This window comes from Diplodia seriata, assembly GCF_021436955.1.
Source record: "Diplodia seriata strain FDS-637 chromosome Unknown scaffold_9, whole genome shotgun sequence".
Lineage (NCBI taxonomy): Eukaryota > Fungi > Ascomycota > Dothideomycetes > Botryosphaeriales > Botryosphaeriaceae > Diplodia > Diplodia seriata.
This window is the reverse complement of record NW_027117316.1, coordinates 1,821,778-1,839,608: the sequence shown is the minus strand read 5'-3', so window position 1 is coordinate 1,839,608 and position 17,831 is coordinate 1,821,778. Positions and strand designations below refer to the sequence as shown.

General features: G+C 59.2%; 5 protein-coding genes across 5 annotated transcripts; 3 read left to right on the top strand and 2 right to left on the bottom strand.

The window, feature by feature from the left end:
• Positions 1–2,325: 2,325 nt before the first annotated feature.
• Positions 2,326–6,338, bottom strand: SLS55_008987 (uncharacterized protein; the record flags this gene model as incomplete). The annotated part of the gene is made up of 4 exons (XM_066780392.1): positions 2,326–2,399; positions 2,478–2,924; positions 2,980–3,177; positions 3,230–6,338. The coding sequence occupies 4 exons, from the start codon at positions 6,336–6,338 to the stop codon at positions 2,326–2,328; spliced, it is 3,828 nt and encodes a 1,275-aa protein (XP_066629621.1).
• A 2,921-nt stretch (positions 6,339–9,259) lies between these two features.
• On the top strand, positions 9,260–10,116 carry RPL23A (60S ribosomal protein uL14; the record flags this gene model as incomplete). Its single annotated transcript, XM_066780391.1, has 5 exons — positions 9,260–9,273; positions 9,403–9,450; positions 9,587–9,833; positions 9,936–10,013; positions 10,084–10,116. The coding sequence occupies 5 exons, from the start codon at positions 9,260–9,262 to the stop codon at positions 10,114–10,116; spliced, it is 420 nt and encodes a 139-aa protein (XP_066629620.1).
• Positions 10,117–11,533: 1,417 nt separating this feature from the next.
• Positions 11,534–13,408, bottom strand: ENT3 (Epsin-3, clathrin recruitment and traffic between the Golgi and endosome; the record flags this gene model as incomplete). Its single annotated transcript, XM_066780390.1, has 5 exons — positions 11,534–12,898; positions 12,959–13,040; positions 13,096–13,146; positions 13,202–13,262; positions 13,327–13,408. 5 exons carry the CDS (start codon positions 13,406–13,408, stop codon positions 11,534–11,536), a joined length of 1,641 nt encoding a protein of 546 aa, XP_066629619.1.
• Positions 13,409–14,396: 988 nt separating this feature from the next.
• Positions 14,397–15,375, top strand: CSR1_2 (phosphatidylinositol transfer protein csr1; the record flags this gene model as incomplete). Its single annotated transcript, XM_066780389.1, has 5 exons — positions 14,397–14,570; positions 14,633–14,649; positions 14,706–14,934; positions 15,017–15,123; positions 15,183–15,375. The coding sequence occupies 5 exons, from the start codon at positions 14,397–14,399 to the stop codon at positions 15,373–15,375; spliced, it is 720 nt and encodes a 239-aa protein (XP_066629618.1).
• A 617-nt stretch (positions 15,376–15,992) lies between these two features.
• SLS55_008983 (uncharacterized protein) lies at positions 15,993–17,237 on the top strand (the record flags this gene model as incomplete). Its single annotated transcript, XM_066780388.1, has 1 exon — positions 15,993–17,237. One exon carries the CDS (start codon positions 15,993–15,995, stop codon positions 17,235–17,237), a length of 1,245 nt encoding a protein of 414 aa, XP_066629617.1.
• Between the last annotated feature and the right edge of the window lie 594 nt (positions 17,238–17,831).

Genomic DNA, 17,831 nt, shown 5'->3' with positions numbered 1-17,831 from the left:
TGATCGCGGCAACAGACGTCGCAGAAAGCTGTAAGAGCCTCTAGGACAGACAACGCTCGAGGACGCCGGACTGAAGCCTTGTGGGAAGCTTTGTGCAGAACACTCGTGGCGGGCTAGGATGGTAACCCGATGCGACAGCGACAGAAGCAATCGTGCAACTCCCGATCTGGAGACGACGCCGCACTAAGTAATCGCGACGGCTGAGGTTGCTCGTTCTTCCAGCGGTTGTTCTGTGCTATGCGCTTGCGTCCAGTCGTAGAGGCGCAGGCATGGCCGCGATTATCGTCACAGATGAACATCCAACCATTGGACCGACAATCTGCGTCTACACGTGTGGGAAAGCGTGGAAGCTGGCCCCAACATCAAGGGACAACTGTGTGACAAGGGCGTGGCTCAGTGACGCGGCTGGATTTGAGCTGCGAAGAGGACAGCCGACTAACGAATGCTTCTTAAGCTGCTCGTTCCAGTCCTCTGCAGACGATATGGATTCAGACGCCAATGCGAAGTGCTTATCGTCTGGTAGCATAGAACTCTACGAGAGTCAGATCCTGTTCAAACAACAAAGGAAAGGCCAGCGGATTTCATCAAGCACCATGGTGCGTTGAGCGATGGGTGAGAAGTCGTCGCCATTCCAGCGCCCATTGCTGTCCCAAAAACAATCCCAAGACTCCAGCGTCTCTGGTCAACACGTAGCAGTAGCAAAGCACCGCAATGTCGATGCAAAGATACAGGTCCCATGCATGTTAGTCCAGTAACAGCCGGTGAATGAAGCCAAAGACATCTTCAGAACATTCTGAGTATCCAGAGAACCTCATGCTCCCCAGACTGCCCGGAAACAAAAGAAAACGCTTAGCGTCCCCAAGTCGCAAAGGGTGTGATGTGAGGACGTCAAGATAAAGTGCGGGCCGTTCCCGAAAAATCCCCGCCCTCGCTGGCCTCGCGTCTCGCGTCCGATCGCATCATCATCCTTCATCAGCCACAACAAGGCACACACGTACGTACGCACCGCCACACGTCAGCCGTGTCCGCCCCCCCACCTCCCCTCCCCCCTTTTACTTTCGTTCCAGCATCTGCCACATGAAGCAGGATCTCCAAAAAGAAAAAAAAAAAGGGCGGGGTTCTTGTGGATTCTTATTTTTCGACACCCGACACGTTTCGGCACTCTCCGCTCTTCTGACCGACCGATGAGCAGCAGCAAAAGGCATTTGACGACGACGAAGAGGCTGTGTGCAGTAGTGGCTCACTTACAGCAGTACAAGCGCCGACCCGGCCCCTGCGTACGTAAACCAACCCCCCCTGCCGCGTCCGCAACGATGACGCGGCGCGCGCCTAGAAGCCCTTTTTTTTCGTGTTGGAGGGAGGGGGCGAGGGGGGCGCCAACGGCAAGATCCAGCAATCCTGCGCGCGTGCTAAAGCAAATAGAAGAGAGCCACAGAAAAAGCAAATGGAGGGCGATCATGAGACACCACGCGGACGTGTGGCCCCGCTTCCTGTGGCGTTGAGACACAGTGATCTGCTTCATCTGATCCAGACGCCATGTCTTACATTGGGCCACGGTTGGTCCGCAGGGTGAACGGGCGACTGCGTCCGATTGGCTCGAATGCTTCGTGGGCATCCCTTGAGCCTGCATGCGGGTCTCGACTTGACTGCTTTTCCCACCATCAATCACATCATCTGCGCACACAGAACATGGCTAGCGCGCAGTAATCATCATAGAGGTTACACGAGAAAGAGGAACGAACAGTGGAAAGCAGTAGCTTCTTTTCATCTTTGACAGCTATGGTATAGAACATGATGATCCTGACTTGTCTCGTCTTTCGCATCTCGCAGAGCGCCCTTTCTGAATATGCCCATGCCCTTCAAGCTCGCGTGAGACACCTTGACCGCAAGGTTCCGAGTCGAGAAATTTGGGAATAGGAAAAATGCAAAACCCAGGCCGAACTCGACCCTGTGGAAACCTGAAGGAAAACACCCCGTGAGGTATCCATAGTAACCCCTAGTACATCAAAAGAAATGCAGGAAAATGATTCAATACGCCCAGAAGGATCGCCCGTTTCGCCATTTCCCATGGACTTAGACAACCTAGAAAAGAATCGACCATCTCCGCTGAAGGGAAATCCCCAGCCGACCCAAATGATAAAGGGCTATGTGCAGCTGGTGGAGGGGAATGAAGCAAGTGAAGAAGCTTTTAACACGAAGAGGCTGCCACGTGAATTACCTCCTGCTCTCTGCTTTTCGAGAGCAAATCAAGCATTCCGTACATGGTCCGATGCTTGTCGTCATTGCTAATAATGCATGCACATGATCTGAGGTCGAAGGTGTAACTTAAATCTTCCGCCTCAACGTAAATTTCGAAGCTTGGGTGGCAGCTGGCAAGGCGTCCGAGAAACGGTCTCTCTCTGTTGATTGTTAGTCTTGTAACTAAACCGACATTCACTGACAGCGAAGGGAGAAGGCATGCTGAGGGTGTGACTTACCAGCCTCGGTCTCGAAACCCAGCGTAATGTCGTCATGCTCACCCGGATACTCCGGCATGTCGAGGCATGCAAACCTCCTCTTAGCCTGCTCAACTTCATCCACAGGCCCAGTCTCCCTCTTTCTCTCCGGAGGCAACCAGAACTTCGCATCAACCATCCTCAAGCCGAACCGGCCCCTCTCACCCTTGCTGCCCTTAAGCTCGATCTTCTCAAAGAGATCCATCGTCTTGATTTGGAAGTTCATGGCATCCGAGTGGGAAAAGTCCTCCATATAGGCGCAGAATTGGAACGTGTTGGCTTGCTGAAGTATCTGGAGGCGGACAGTCTGCGCCTCCCAGCGCTTGTAAATGGGGACAACCATTCGCCTGCGTGAAATAGCAAGAGTGGCAGCAATACCATCATACTTGACTTCGAATCCGGTGACGGCTGCTTGGAACTTGTGCATAGCTAGAGGACTCAATCAGCGACATGTTTCAGAAACCGTGCGCATTCTGTTATTTACCTTCATGATCCTTGAAACAGTAGCTTCTGATGGTGGGTGACGTCTTAATCGTCCGCAAGAAATCCGCAAGGGCATCTGGAACCTGCGCATCGGCACGCTTTGCGTCAACGGCGGCTGTAGCGTCATCCTGCGGGTAGCGGAGGAAGTGGATGTCGGGGTTGCCGCTGTTGTCGAGCCTGACGAGCATCTCGCCGGGTCCTATTAGGAATTGTCAGTAGCTGGACTCAATTATCGGGGAAGCCGAACATACCAAGGTTCAAACGATCAGTTATAGATCCGCAAGAATGCCTCGTGATGACACGCAGTTCTTCCGAGAGAATTGTCTGCGGCACTTCCTCCTCGGGGTCGTCGGGCTCCTTGTTGAGAACCTTGACGTCCGCCCACTGCATTTTCTTCACGATGTCGTGTCCAGCGGCGAAAACCTCCTTCATGCCAACCTGTTCCACCAAGTATCCCTTCAGAGGCACCTGAGCGGGGCAGAACTCATCTGGACCAACCGCAAGACCGTTGAGAACCTGGAATAGCTGCACACGCTCTCTAGCATCCTTGAAGCTCATGATAGCAGTGCACATCTTCTTCCCATCTTCTTTGATCCTCAGCATCATCAAGGGAACGTTGGCGTCAGCAGGGTCACTCCTGAACTCGAAAAGGATGGGCCGTTTCCCCGTGTATTCATGAACAACACTGCTGAGAGTCTTGCTCCGCGGGCTTGTGACAAGGAGAAGACGATAACCACGGTGGAGCTTTCGCTGTCCTGTGCCCTCGTTGACCATCATGAACTTCTCGAAGACGCGGACCTTGCAGTGTTTGATCCTGTCCGGCGGGAAAGCAGAAGGGTTCTGCGGGTCCTTGTACTGGAGGTCACGCACGGTGACTTCGTGGATGCATTGCTCGTCAGGGCGATTGTTCATGCTAGTCTCGACCTGACGTGTGTAATCACAGATGCCCCACAGCATCCGGTAGTCCTTTTCTTCCAGATCAAGACTCAGGGTAAATCCACGGGGCAGACGGATGTAAAGGCCACGGGTGCTGGTCTTCCACTTAACATTTGCCCACGTAACACCCTTCTTCGGGTCTCCTTGCACTGCACAGGTGAGAAGATCCGTCTGGCTGCAAAGGCCGATTTTAACATTCCAGTCGTTATGGGGGCGCATAATGGTCAGCACGGCCGGCAGGGAGATGCCGGACAGGTCATCGTCGTCTTCGGAGCTGATGCCCACGTTAACAAAGATGCGGCCGTAGCAGAAGTCGTCCTTGGTGTCGTTGAGGGGCATGACGGATCGAGGGTTGATGGCCTTGTTAGCGCTATCAACAACGATTGACCTGCTCTTTCCTCCGAGAACTGCCTCCACGTCCGGCGTAAAGGTGGGGTAGCTGACCCAGATGTTCTGGTCTTGGCCTTGGATGAGGGCATTCTCGGGCGGCATGAGGTTGTTCCTGGAAACGGAGATAAGAAGACCCTTCAAGCTGCTCAGAGTAGACTCTTGAACCTCGAAGATCTCGACCATCTCGTCGTCTCCAGCAGCGCGTGCTGCGTCAGCTTGGGCACCCGGCTTGCCGAAGCTCCTGATGCCCGGATGAGTGTCAAGCACCTCTGTCAGAATCCACCAAGTCTTGGCGAGATCGACGTGGGCCTGAGTAAGCAGCTGTTGTTCCTGCGTCTGACCGCGGGGCCGGTTCCGGATCATGACCTCCAGACCGGAGCGGCCCTTCAGAAACCACCAGATAGCGGCCCGTAGCCACGTCATCGGCGCGATTGACTCAATTGACTTCTTGGCCTCCGCAGTGAGCCTGAACACTCCACGCATATGCTCTACACGCTCGGCAAAGTCGTCGAGGGCAGAATCGCCGGCCGCAACGAGATCGGCGCGGTGGCCTGAGGAGGCTGCACTCCAGCCGGCGGTGCGATCGGAGAGAACATTGGGCGAGCGCGGAGGCTGCTTCGGGATCTCGACATTAAGAGCAGGGGATCTCATTGGTGACTTGTCGCGGCTATCAAAGTCGCGCTGGGTGGGGGTGAGGGCGTCGATGGAATTGGGAGAAGATGCGTGGGCAGGTACAGGAGGAGGCACCAGGCCTGGTTGAAAGTAACCGGAAGAGGGGGGACGAGAATGCGGAGGGCTGGTGACGAAGTCGCGCTGCGAGTTCGTGTCGGTAGGGCTGGTATTAGAGTGCGTGAGAGAGACGTGGCCGCCGGACGAAGCAGATGAGGGTCTCCGCCCAGACGTCGGATCATCAAAGGGGTTCGGCCGGGGTGGTGCCTTAGCGCCTTGATCATATGACGGCCTTCTGTATGAGGTAGAGGACATTGACCGCGGCGATCCCACTTCAAACGTGCTTGAGCTAGACATGGATGGTGCGCGATCATCCTCCGGCGACGGCTCTGCGATAGCCGCAGGCTGTTGCAACTGCAACGCTTGGCCCTCGTCGTTGCGCATCTGCAGTTGCACGCGGGCTGCGAGCGAGTTTGGATTTGCGGGCTCAGAGGAGAGGTAGCTGCTCAACTCTGGGGTGAGATGAAGGGAGGAGTCGTCCGAAGATGTGGAAGTGACCTTTGATAGCTCAGGTAGGCGGGGTGGGTCATCATCTTCCGGAGATTCGGGTGTCATCTGAGAGAGACCGGTCTGCGACCGCTTCAACGGCCCGGGCCTAAAGTCTGGTTCGTCATCCGGCTTGCTATCCGCAATCGTGGCACCGGTAGCAGCGCGCGGGCGCTGGAACCCACGCTGCTCGTCCTCGTCGTCCGCGCCGTCGGTGGGCTGCGCCTGAGGGGGAGGTGATTTGGGCCGGCTGAAGCGCGTTTGCAGGCTCGGAGAGACCTCTCCCCACGACGTGTGAGCTCTCTTGACGTGATCGGGCCTCTCTAGGGTCCTGTGTGTGACGGTCATCGACCGACCGATGTCTGCCTCGTTGAACTTCCGGCCCTCTGCCTTTGCAGCCCGAGCAGCAGCAACACGGCGCCGCGATATCTCAATTGGCGGGATTTCCGACTCGTCGCCTCCTTCGCCAATGACGTGCGGCGGGTCGTTGAGGAAGCCCACGGTCAGAGTCTTGGACCGCGGCCGCGACGGGCGGGCGCCGGAGCCCCGCAGCGACGAGGGCAGGGAGCTCGACAAATTGGGGTCGGGCTTGTAGTTTTGTTTGGCCTTGGAGAGCAGATCTGAGGCGCCGGGCCAGCGCTGGGCGGTGGCCACGTCTATGCGAGGGGCGCCCTTGTCAGTCGAGGGCTTGAGGAAGTCCATGACCTCGGCCTCGTTCATCTTCTTCTTCTCGTGCTTGGCAACCGAGTCCTCGCGCTTGAACATCTTCCATTTGCTCTGCTTGGGCACACGGCCCGTATCCTGGACTTCGTCGGCCATGCTGGCACGGTGGGGGCGTGGGAGGTGCGGAGGATACGCGGTGTCGGGGTCGGCGGGGCGGCGCGGTGTAGCATGCGACAGCGGACGGCGCAGGAGGGACAGGTCGAGGAGAAAAGCAGCGGGCGCTGGGTCGAGGCAGAGGGAGCGGGCCCGGACGAGGGTGTCTGGCGGCGCCGTATCGCTCCTGGCGTGGTGGTGCGCGGTGTAGATGCTCGTCCAGGGCGCCCGTTATCGTGGGCTGGTACTGGGGCTGGTGCGCTTGGGCGTCAGGGCGGACACAGGCTGCGGGCTCCGGGCCAGGGTCCCTGCTAGCGAGCCAATGCGACTGGGCGGGGCGCGCTCACTATCCGCTCAAGGCAAAAAGCTACGCCAAATACGAAGAACAGCGGCGGCAGAGAGGGCTTGGGGAGCTGCCGCGCTGCTCGTAGATTGCAATTTGGGCAGAGCCGAGCAGCGCGCAACTCTGGCCTCCTTGGCGGGCTGTGGAATGCGCGCACGTGTCACCTTGCCTCATCTCCTGGCGGCGGAGAGGTTTCACGCTGAGGAGCAACGCGCGCGCTCAGATAGGCTCTGGCTGCTGCGATCGTAGGGCCTCTGGGGCCTCTGGGGGCCCTCGGTCCGTCTCCACCTGCCTGAAGCCTACGCCGCCCTGCCACGCTGCCCGCCTCCCCTTGAGCCGGCAGGACGCGCTGCCGCGCGCCGCGCCGAACTTGCACGCTCGGCTGCCCATCGGCCGCGCTCGTATCTGACGCCGTGCCAGAGCCGTGCCGCAAATTTAGACGTGCCCGCCCCCCGTGTGCCGTCGCCTGATGCTTCTCCGCGCCGCGTGGAGGCGCGCCCGCGCCCGCCGGGCTGGTGGCTGGCCTCGACACCCCTGCTCCCGCCGGCGAACATCAATGGCTTGTTTCAGCGCCGAACGACGTCGCGGCTCTGCGGCGTGCCGGTCTCCCTACGCGCCGGCTGCCTGCCGCTGTTACAAGCCTGTAAATCGTCATTAAGCGTACGTCGTCCTGCACATCGCCCGCCCGCGCCTTGACCACTCCACTTGAGCCCTACGGCTCTCCGCTATACGAGTCGGTCTCGTCCCGCCGGCGCCGCCGCGCTCGAGCCGCGTCTACACGAACGCGCGCGCAGTTCGAGTAGCTCCAGATCCTGAATCAACTCTCTGGGCGATTCGAGCGCCGTGGGAGGCTCTGGAGGATCGTCGGCGCCTTCTTCGTCGGCTTGGGATCAGGAGGCACAGAGGCCCTCGCGGACGCAGCCGCTGCACCGCTCACAGCAGCCCAAGTGGTCCGCACGGTTGGCCTTGCACCGCGCTTCCTCCCGCAGCCTGCATCTGACGTCTCATTCCGAAGCCACGCCTGCTGGGGCCCTGGTCCTGCCACTCGTCTACCTCTTGCAGCCCTCTCTCCTGAGTAGTGCTTCTCGGATGATTCAGACCGCCTTTTTGCACCCTTTCCCCAGCGTCGACCCCGGCCTCATTGCTTGTCTTTGCGCCAAACACCGCACACCCACACGTGCAATTCCCGCAGCCCTCATGACGATGGGCCCAACAAGCCGCGCTCCGCCGTTGCAATGACGTCCTCTTGACATTTGCTTTTGCAAGCGCCCAACCGCCGTGCCCATCATGGCTGGTTTGGGGTGCGATCGCCTTCGTTGGAGAGGAGATCGTCGCGGCCCACAACGTGCATTGGTTCTACGCGAGCCTGACGTGCCTGAGTCGAGAGCCGAGCGTCACGCGGGCTGGCAATGTCTCTCCAAACGATCGTTCTGATCATTTTCCACACGACCGCTCTGCTCGATTGCCGGGGTGATCTGAACGCCTGAAGAGATTGCTGGTGAACAGCCATTGAACCGGTGCAGCGGGAAGCGAAGCAATCACGTTCCATAATTTTCTCCACCTGGCGTGAGCTTGGCTTTCCTTTGAGTCGACCTCTGTCCCCAAACACCATCTCGAGAATCCATGTCCCACTTCGGCGACGCCGGACAGGGCCGCAGCGAACACCTTCAGAAACATGCCAGGCACTGCGGCACGCCCCGCTCGTCACCGGGCCCCGTTTGCGGTCCGCGAAGATTCATGGTCGAATAGGCGACGCCGAAGGGATTCGCCGTCGTTCGGCATTTTTACGCAGCGGAAACGCAAGCCTCTGTAGGGGAAAACGGGTGCTATTTTTATCTACGCCTATGCCCACCCGGCGCCATTCTCCTTGGCTTGGCGGTCACAGAATACGTGATGATACCTACCGCATTGTGTAACATGAGGCGGTGCTCGCGCTCCTACGGGAGCATTAAGGGGCCTGAGCCACACGACAAGCTTCTCTCGAAGCCGTGGGATGCACCAGCCTCGGTATAGGGCTGGATTTGAGGCGCACTGGCGCTGTGGCTGCAAGAAACAAATGTCGGCCCTCGGCAGCCGGGATACGAGACCTAAATGTGGCGCGGCCCTTCTCACCACGGCTTTCCTCTGCTGCCTCCTTTTCTAGTCATTGACTTTGCCGGCCATGCCGCAAGCCAACCCTGCAAGAGAGAAGGCTTATCCTGCTCAATGGCTATTCCAGCTTGCCGTGGCCAAGTGGGTGGTGCATCGACACAACCGTGACACACCTAGGCACCTCATTTCGGGAAGGGTCAAGACTTTCTAGATTGTGTCCGATCATTTCCTCGTAAGCAAGCTTCCAACCTTTCTATCGGAAAATCATATCTCAGTGTGTGTGTGCATTGTGTGAGCAAGATGGGTTGAGCGTCGAGTTTGGTGTTCGTGGCATTTTGGGACTAGCGCGCGGAACAACAATTCCGCGAATGCCGACCCACCGAGCAGGCACAGGCGAAGCGAAACTTTCGATATCGCTGAGAGACGACGCCGACGACGACAATATACCCTTCCACCCTACCCCTCGACCACCACCGAATAATCCGCAAAAATGGGCAAGAGAGGGTACGTCATCTCCCTCACCCCCGAAACCGCTGTCGCGACGGTCACGGTCACGACTTTGGAGCGCGAGGAGACCTGGAGGATTGCGGGATTGGCCCTGGAGGACATGAGTTGCTGACATCAAATCTGTAGACGCGCTGCCACCGGCAACAAGCTGAAGATGACCCTTGGTCTTCCTGTGTACGTTCACATCCCGCAACGACACCCCGAGCCATGAGAACCCCCCAGATCCGCTCGAAAGCAACCCGCACACGCACGCGCATCACGCCCGCGACACATGGAGAAAGCCGAACGAAAAAACTGACTTGCGTTACAGCGGCGCCGTCATGAACTGCTGCGACAACTCGGGTGCCAGGAACCTGTACATCATCTCGGTCAAGGGCACTGGTGCGCGCCTGAACCGTCTGCCCGCCGGTGGTGTCGGTGACATGGTCATGGCGACCGTCAAGAAGGGAAAGCCCGAGCTGAGGAAGAAGGTCATGCCCGCCGTCATCGTCCGCCAGTCGAAGCCCTGGAAGAGGGGTGACGGCATTTTCCTCTACTTCGAGGACAACGCCGGTGTGGTACGTGCACGCCCCGGATCCTGAACGCGGAAGATAGTGGAAAGATTTTGGAGCAAGTGGAACTTGGCAAGAATGGACAACGGCTGACGCAATTTGGAACAGATCGTCAACCCCAAGGGTGAGATGAAGGGCTCCGCTATCACCGGCCCCGTCGGTAAGGAGGCTGCTGAGCTCTGGCCCGTAAGTTTTCCTCCGCGCTCCCCGCGAGAAAGCGTCTCAGCGATACGGATCCGACTGACATCCTGCACAGCGTATTGCCAGCAACTCTGGTGTCGTCATGTAAAGCGTTTCCTGCTTGGGGTCTTCTTTATCGGTTTTCACGTGGGGAAAAAGGGTGGCGTGCATTTGGTCGCCCGGGTTCATACCATAAGACTACTTGATAGTAGTGAAATGCAAAAAACGAAACATGAACACCACAACTTCTGGTCTGGATTAGTGTATGCCATGATTTCGTCGTCACCCGCTTTACTAGAGCCACGAGGGCAACGGTGAACCAAATTCCAACCTGGAAAGCCTACGACTGCCAAGGCGACCTCGATAGCCACCCGAAGCCAAGTTGCGGATGGAACAACTCCGGTATCAGCCCAAAAACCCGTCCCAAGTATCGCAAGCGTGTTGTGGGGATGTGCGGAGACGGCCGAAGAAGCGAAATAAGACTCGGCCTGAACCGAAATGACAGATCATTTGTCGCCCTGAACCCGCTCATAGTTTCCCCATTCTGCGACATGCGTCCAGCCAACAGTTTGATTGGAACTGCGATATGGTGCACATACATATAGCCTTGCAAGTACGCATGCAATACTCGCACCTTGAATTTCGGTTCCCGGAAGAGAGCACCTACCAGCCATCCGGACATCTCCTACATATTAAGCTTATGACGCCCTATATACGCGTTATCTGGTCAGATTGTCGAGCAATCTCATGACATTGCAGGTGGGTTTGTCGATAATTGCTCCTCTAGCACCAACTAGAGCAGCAAACGTCCTGGTCGGGGACACCATTTCACCTTCCAGCCCTTCACTTTGTATACGCTCATCTCGCGTCTGGTATTTCCCCTAATGTGACTTCTCTAACGACGAGGTATAGAAGCATATCTCCTGCAATCTGCCCTCCAGAGTGGAACGATCAATCGTATGAGTGGACATCACAACACAACAATATTTTAATTATACCAATCAGAAGATCCAACGCTAGCATCTGCTTTCGCACCCACGTGATAGAGATTGCCAAGCAGTAAGGACGAGACACAAGCCCCATCACCAACCTCCGCAGCAGGTGCACGATCTAAAGTGTATCCACGCGTTGTCTTGCTCCTGTTCTGTCACCCCGTCCAGCACGCCGTCATCTTGCTCGACATCACTTGGTCATGAACCGAAGCAGTACCGAAAACTAGAGAGGGAAAGATGCCATCAATCACAAGAAATTATATACACCACTCCAAAAGACAAAAACTCAACGAAGCTGAATGCAATTATCCCCCATGATCTCGCATCTTTTGTGCTACTCCACGCCAATTGGTCCCAAGGAAAAGAAACAAAAATGAGAAATGAGAGAAAGAGCATTCATGCTACCAATAACCAAGGGAGTAAAAAACAAAAAGAGCTCATTCATTCTGACATAGTTTTTTTCCTCATGTAACGGCCATCATACTGCGTTTGTTATCAGCATGCGTTTGCTATATCAGCATTCCTTCAGGTTTTTCAACCCAATAAGTCGTCCAACCCGCTGCTCCCCGTCTTCTGTCCCTGCGCCGGAGCTGGCGCTGGAGATCCGCCGGCCGGCGCGCCCCACAGACCACTGCTCGTCTTTTGCTTGGCCAGATCCGCCATCGTGACCTTCGGCCCCGTCTGGGCGGGCTTCTTCGAGCCCATGCCGGAGAGCAGGTCTGAGAAGGCATCGCCGCCGGCGGGCTTCTTGGCGCCGCCAAATCCGCCGCCAATGCTGCCGGTGGGCGACATGACGCCTGGCGCGGAGCCCTTGTTGAGGCTGCCGCCCGTCTGCTGGGTTGAGAGAGTCATTCCGCCGGCTGGCACCGAGGTGAAGTAGTTGGGCTGGTTGGGGGTGTAGCCCATGGCCTGCTGCTGCTGAGGCGGCGGCGCGAAGCCGGAGTTGGTGGAAGCCGGCGTCTGGCGTGCGGAAGAAATGCTGCCAGTGGGCGAGTGGATGGACGAGAACAGATCGTTGATGTTGGACGCTTGGGCGCCCGAACGTGGCTGCGGTGCAGCGAATTGCGTTGCCTGGGCAGAGGCTCCTGTGGGCGCGGGAGAGAGGACGCCGAAGCCTCCAGCTGCGGGAGCTGGAGCGGCAGCAACGGGGGCGGCGACTGGAGCCGGAGTGGCAGACTGGAAGTCGTCGAAGTCGTCGTCGTCTGCTGCGCCGCCGGATTGCATGGCGCCGAAGTCATCAGCGGCGGAGCTGGTGGCAGGAGCCTTGCCATTGGACGTCGATGGAGCGGGCTCGGGGTCGTCGAAGGAGAAGAGGTCGACTTCAGGTTGCTTGGGCTTGGGAGGCTCCTCCTTCTTCTTGCTGGCGGCACCACCGCTGGTCTCCCGTCTGACACCAGCTCTTTGGTCGGCCTGCCTCCTGCCAGGAGCTGCAACCGCGCCTTCGTCGTACTCGTCGTACTCGTCGAACCTGTCCCGCCTGCTGTTGCCCGAGCCATGGTAGCTGCTGTCTGCCTCGCCGCCGAAGCCACCGCCATCGCCGTAAACACCTCCGCTAAAGCCTCCATAGCCACCGCCGCCACTGAAGCCGCCGCCACTCTCGCTGCCGAAGCCGCTGTAGCGGTTGCTGGAGGAGAAGCCCAGACCGGCACCACCCTCAACACCAGTGTACTTGTTGCGAGTAGCCCGGGCCTTCTTGCGCTCTGAACGGATGCGCTCCACATCGCTGAGCAGCTCGCCCAGCTCCTTTGCTCGGTTGCGCACGTTGATACCCTGGTCCTTGCCGTTCATGTCGATGTAGTGGAACTGGCGCAGCATCTTGAGGAGCGAGAGGTGGGATCGTGCATCGTCGATGACACGCTCGGAGCCATTCTTGACCAGGAACTCGAGCAGTTGGAGGGCCTATCTTCCCGTCAGCACCGTCGCGATAGTATGTGGAGAGATTGGGCTGTGGGCGCGCACCTTGTAGATTTGCCGCCACTCCTCTGCTGACTTCTCGGTGAAACGCTTGTAGATCATGGGCATGATTTCGTTGAGCAGCTGGCTGATGCATCGTTTAGCATGCGCGGCGAAGGGCAGGGCGTTGCGGGAGGACTGACTAGTTGTACGTGCCATTCGCGATCTCCTGCATCAGAGACGAAGATGCTCCCCTGGAGAGCGGCATCAGCAACGGTGTCGACGCAAAGCCGGGGGCAGGATGCTCACCAAGGCTCATTGTTAGTGGCCTCGCGCACCTTCGCCTCCATCTCGGTATAGTTCATGACAGCTGGGCTGGTGGTTAGCCATTTCCGCTACCCTTGCGCGCTGGCGTCCGGACAGATGTCGCATACCATTCTGGACCTTGCGCACGCCGGCCTTGAGGTCGTAGAGCGTGAGGTTGCTCACTTGGTCCTTGAGGCTGTCGAAATTCATCTTGGGCGCGGACTCGGGGGCGGCTGGCGAGCTTTGCGGAAGCGGTGGTGTGGTGGAAGGGCAGCTCGCAGCGTCCGGTGGTGCTTTCCCCGGGGCGGATGGCCTTGGCAGGTGTTTCCAGGGTTGGAGACGCCCGAAGCTTGCCGCAAGTCGACCGGTCTCGAGCACGCCCACGCAGAGTCTGACGGTGGTGGGTAATGCAGGCGCTCACGACGGCTGCGCAGATGGAGAGACCGGGCAATTTGCCTTTCGGTACCTAGGATTCCCGCGAGGAGTGTGGTTTCCAAATGGCCTCTTCACGCGGTCAGTGACGCTCAGCCGGGGCTTGGATGCCCGACCGCCGTTCCCGGCACCGCACCCTGGCCGCGCCCGGACGCGACGGGAGCCTCGACTCTGCACGTGATATCTCGTCCGACTGCTCAGGCAGAGCGGTGAGAAATGGGCCGGCTGGCACAGCGTGCGCAAATGCATTGGCCGGGGCAGCGGCGCGAGAGGCGGGACGCAGCCATCACGTGACTCGTGCTGGAATTCTGCTCGGCGCCGGCGATGCCATCGGCTGCGTCAGTGCTCTGGAGTCTTCTGAGAGACGCGCAGCTCGACAATTCTCACACATCGCCTGCCGCTCAGCGCCCTCAATTGCCCTCAATCGCCCGCCGCAAGCTCCATCGAGCTCCGTCCCACGCGCTCCGCTCCATCAAGCCTGTTTCCCGCCGCATCGGTACGTGTGCTGCCCCTCCACTGCCGCGGGCTGCTGCGCCTGGGGGAGCTCCAGCCAGCTTCTGAGCTCTCCGATCGCCCGCAGCCACCGTCGTCCTGCTCAGGGTCGCAGGCTTGGTCAGCCTCGATTTCCCCACCATGACGACGGATGTGCATTAGGGCAGAGCTTGCAGAGGCAGGCACAGCCCTCCGCAGGCGTTGCGCAGCAGCCCGAGGCGTCTCACTTTTCTCCTCACGTGCCCAGGCCGCTAAACCCGAAGCACTGCAGACCATGGCCGCGTTCCTCCCGAGGCGGGGCTGCTCCGTTCCACGTATTTTCTACCCCTCCAAGGGCCCCTCCTCCCGCTTCTTCTTCAACTCACCACTCCACCGCTTCACTCAATCCACCCCCTCTTCCATTAGAAACTTCCACGCTTCATCAGCAAACATGGGTATCAACGTCTACGTACGTCCTCCCCGCCCTCGCTGCCTCTGCTGCTACTGTCGCTAACCGTTCGCTGCTTACAGTTCGATTGCGAGTGGGAGTAAGTTGACGCCGCGCCGCATTGACCGCGATGTGCTGCTGACCGCATCTCCCTAGGGGCCCTGAGGTCCAGGTCGACTCCAAGGGCAACGTCACCTCGACCGGCGCCGTCAAGGAGCAGGCCGGCCGCATCAACTTCGAGCTCTTCGACGATGTCGTCCCCAAGACCGCCGAGAACTTCCGCGCCCTGTGCACCGGCGAGAAGGGCTTCGGCTACCAGGGCTCCAAGTTCCACCGTGTGATCCCCCAGTTCATGCTCCAGGGTGGTGACTTCACCCGCGGCAACGTACGTCGCTCCCTCACAATCGCGACGACGATGGCGTCATCGCTGCGTCGCTGATCAAGGCTTTGTACTGACGGCTGCGCAGGGCACTGGTGGCAAGTCCATCTACGGCGAGAAGTTCGCCGACGAGAACTTCAAGCTCCAGCACTCCAAGCCCTTCCTCCTGTCGATGGCTAACGCTGGCCCCAACACGTAAGGAGACACAGCCCCGCCCCACCCAATTGAGAAAGAGGCTAACCCATTTGCCACAGCAACGGCTCGCAGTTCTTCGTCACCACCGTCGTCACGTCGTGGCTGGACGGCAAGCACGTCGTCTTCGGCTCCGTTCCCGACGGCGACGTCGAGTCGTACAGGGTCGTCAAGGCCATCGAGGCCTGCGGCAGCGGCTCTGGCGCCATCAAGTACAAGAAGGCTCCTGCCATCGTCAAGTCTGGCCAGCAGTAAATTGGCTTGCTTCACTGTGACGATGCTACGAGATGACGAGCAGTTTGGTTGGCCCGTTGAAGAATCACCATCTAGTGAGGGGCAGCCGGCGGGGCTGCGGGGTAGCAGCAAAAAGTGGCGGTTAGATTAGTAGCGATCCTGGTGACCAATAACAACACGATCTCTGCTGTCATTTACTGTCTTCTGCGCGCCATTCCGGTGCTCTTGGGATTTTTTCGCATGTGTTTGCATGCATGGTCGCGACCAAGGCCCCCCTCCGAGGGCTGCGGCGTGCTGTGCTGACCTCTCCTGACAGTGGCCTCGACACCACAACCCCTCTTGACGGCCGCAAGTCATGTCCTGCTCCACCTGCCGCCCGCATCGGCAGACGGACATGACTGTTGCCCAATTGCCGCGTGGCCGATCCTCTGGCCCCGAGCGGATGAATCATGCGATTCCGTCATCGGGCGGTGGGGCAAAGGGAAGGCGCGAACATTCAATTCCCGCGCTCGGCCCATCCGTGTATCTGACTCTCTCTCTCTCAGAATTAACCGGCAACCGGCACGCTTCAACAGTCGCCGTCCGTGGCCAGCCAATTCGTCTTCTTCCTAGTTTCATCAATTCGACCGAGAAGCAAAATGGCGCCTCCCACGACGGCCTACGACCCGGCCACGCTGGCCATCCACGGCGACGACTGGCTCAACAAGGGCACCGACGTGGCGCCCGCCCTGCACGTATCGACGACGTTCCGCTACAAGCACGACCCGGCCGAGCTGCGCCCCTACGTCGAGCAGGACGGCCCGCCGGCGTCGACCGACTTCCCGCCCGTCTACAGCCGACTATCAGCACCGAACACGACGCGGCTCGAGGCGCTGCTGTCGGAGCTGATGGGCGGGCGGGCACTGACATACACGTCCGGGCTGTCTGCCTTCCACGCGCTGATGGTGTACCTGCGGCCGAACGTGGTGGCCATCGGGCACGACCAGCTGGGGGGCTACCACGGCTGCCACGGCGTGCTGGCGCTGCACACCAAGATGCACGGCCTGCGGACGGTGGACCTGCACGGCGACGAGGCGGCGTGGGACGCGGCCGGGCTGGCCAAGGGCGACGTGGTGCACGTCGAGACGCCGCTGAACCCCACGGGCGAGGCGTACGACATCGCGGCCTTCGCGGAGCGGGCGCACCGGCGCGGCGCCTTCCTGTCGGTCGACTCGACGTTCGCGCCGCCGGGGCTGCAGGACCCGTTCGCGCTGGGCGCCGACGTCGTCATGCACAGCGGCACCAAGTACATCGGCGGCCACAGCGACATGCTGTGCGGCGTGCTCGCCGTGCCCGCCGCGGGCCGCGACGACTGGTTCTGGGGCCTGTGGAACGAGCGCGTCTTCCTCGGCAGCGTCATGGGCAGCCTCGAGGGCTGGCTCGGCGTGCGCAGCCTGCGGACGCTGCAGCTGCGCGTGCGCGCCCAGAGTCGCAACGCCGAGCGCCTCGTGCAGTGGTTGCACCAGAGCCTCTCGACCGAGAGCAGCAGCAGCAGCCCCGCGGCCGCCGCTGTCGTGGGCAGGGTCGCGCACGCCAGCCTGCAGACGAAGGACCTCGAGCAGGGCTGGCTGAGGAAGCAGATGCCCAACGGCTTCGGCCCCGTCTTCGCCGTGTGGATGAAGAGCGAGGAGGACGCGAAGCGGCTGCCCAGCAAGCTCAACCTCTTCCACCACGCCACCAGCTTGGGCGGCGTCGAGAGCTTGGTCGAGTGGCGCCGCATGAGCGACAAGAGCGTCGATCCCACCTTGCTCCGCTTCTCCATCGGCGCCGAGAGCTGGGAGGATTTGAGAGACGACCTCGCCGCTGGCTTCAAGGCGCTGGCTGAGGAGAAGGCGAAGGCTTAGATGTTTCGAATGTGTAGTGTCTGCTGCGTGTATGTCTATCGTGAGACTAGATGTCGCGGCTGTCGTCAATCTTGGGCCGTTGGAACGTATTATAGACGAGAAAAGGTGAACAGTAGGAGCGGATAGATCCCGGCGTACGGAGAATGATAGATAGGATGCACATAGATCTCGGCGACGGCGGCCTCGAACCTCAGCTACCCCAAGCTCCGCAGGCTAATCCCGGGTCGTCTGTTGCGTTGGCCAGAGACGCAACATGTCATGGCCTTTTCGTCGGCGAACATTGACTCGTTGGACGTGGTCGCTCTCGACGTTTAATACCCAGACGTCTGATCATTTGCGTGGCTTGTTGCGTCTGTGTATTGTCTCTGTTTCTGATCGAAATGCGTGAGCCATCCAAGGCTAGGACTGAAATCGTCTCTTGTGTTCGAAAGCTAGCATTGGTTCCTGGACTGGCGAGCCCCATGGCAGCCTCGAAAGCCGGCCGCGTCCTTCCATGGGATTTTCTTGGGTATTGTCCTGCTTTGTTGTTGAGATTCATTCAATGGAGGATCTCATCGCGTATCTTGCCTAATGTTTCTCTCCACGACACCATCC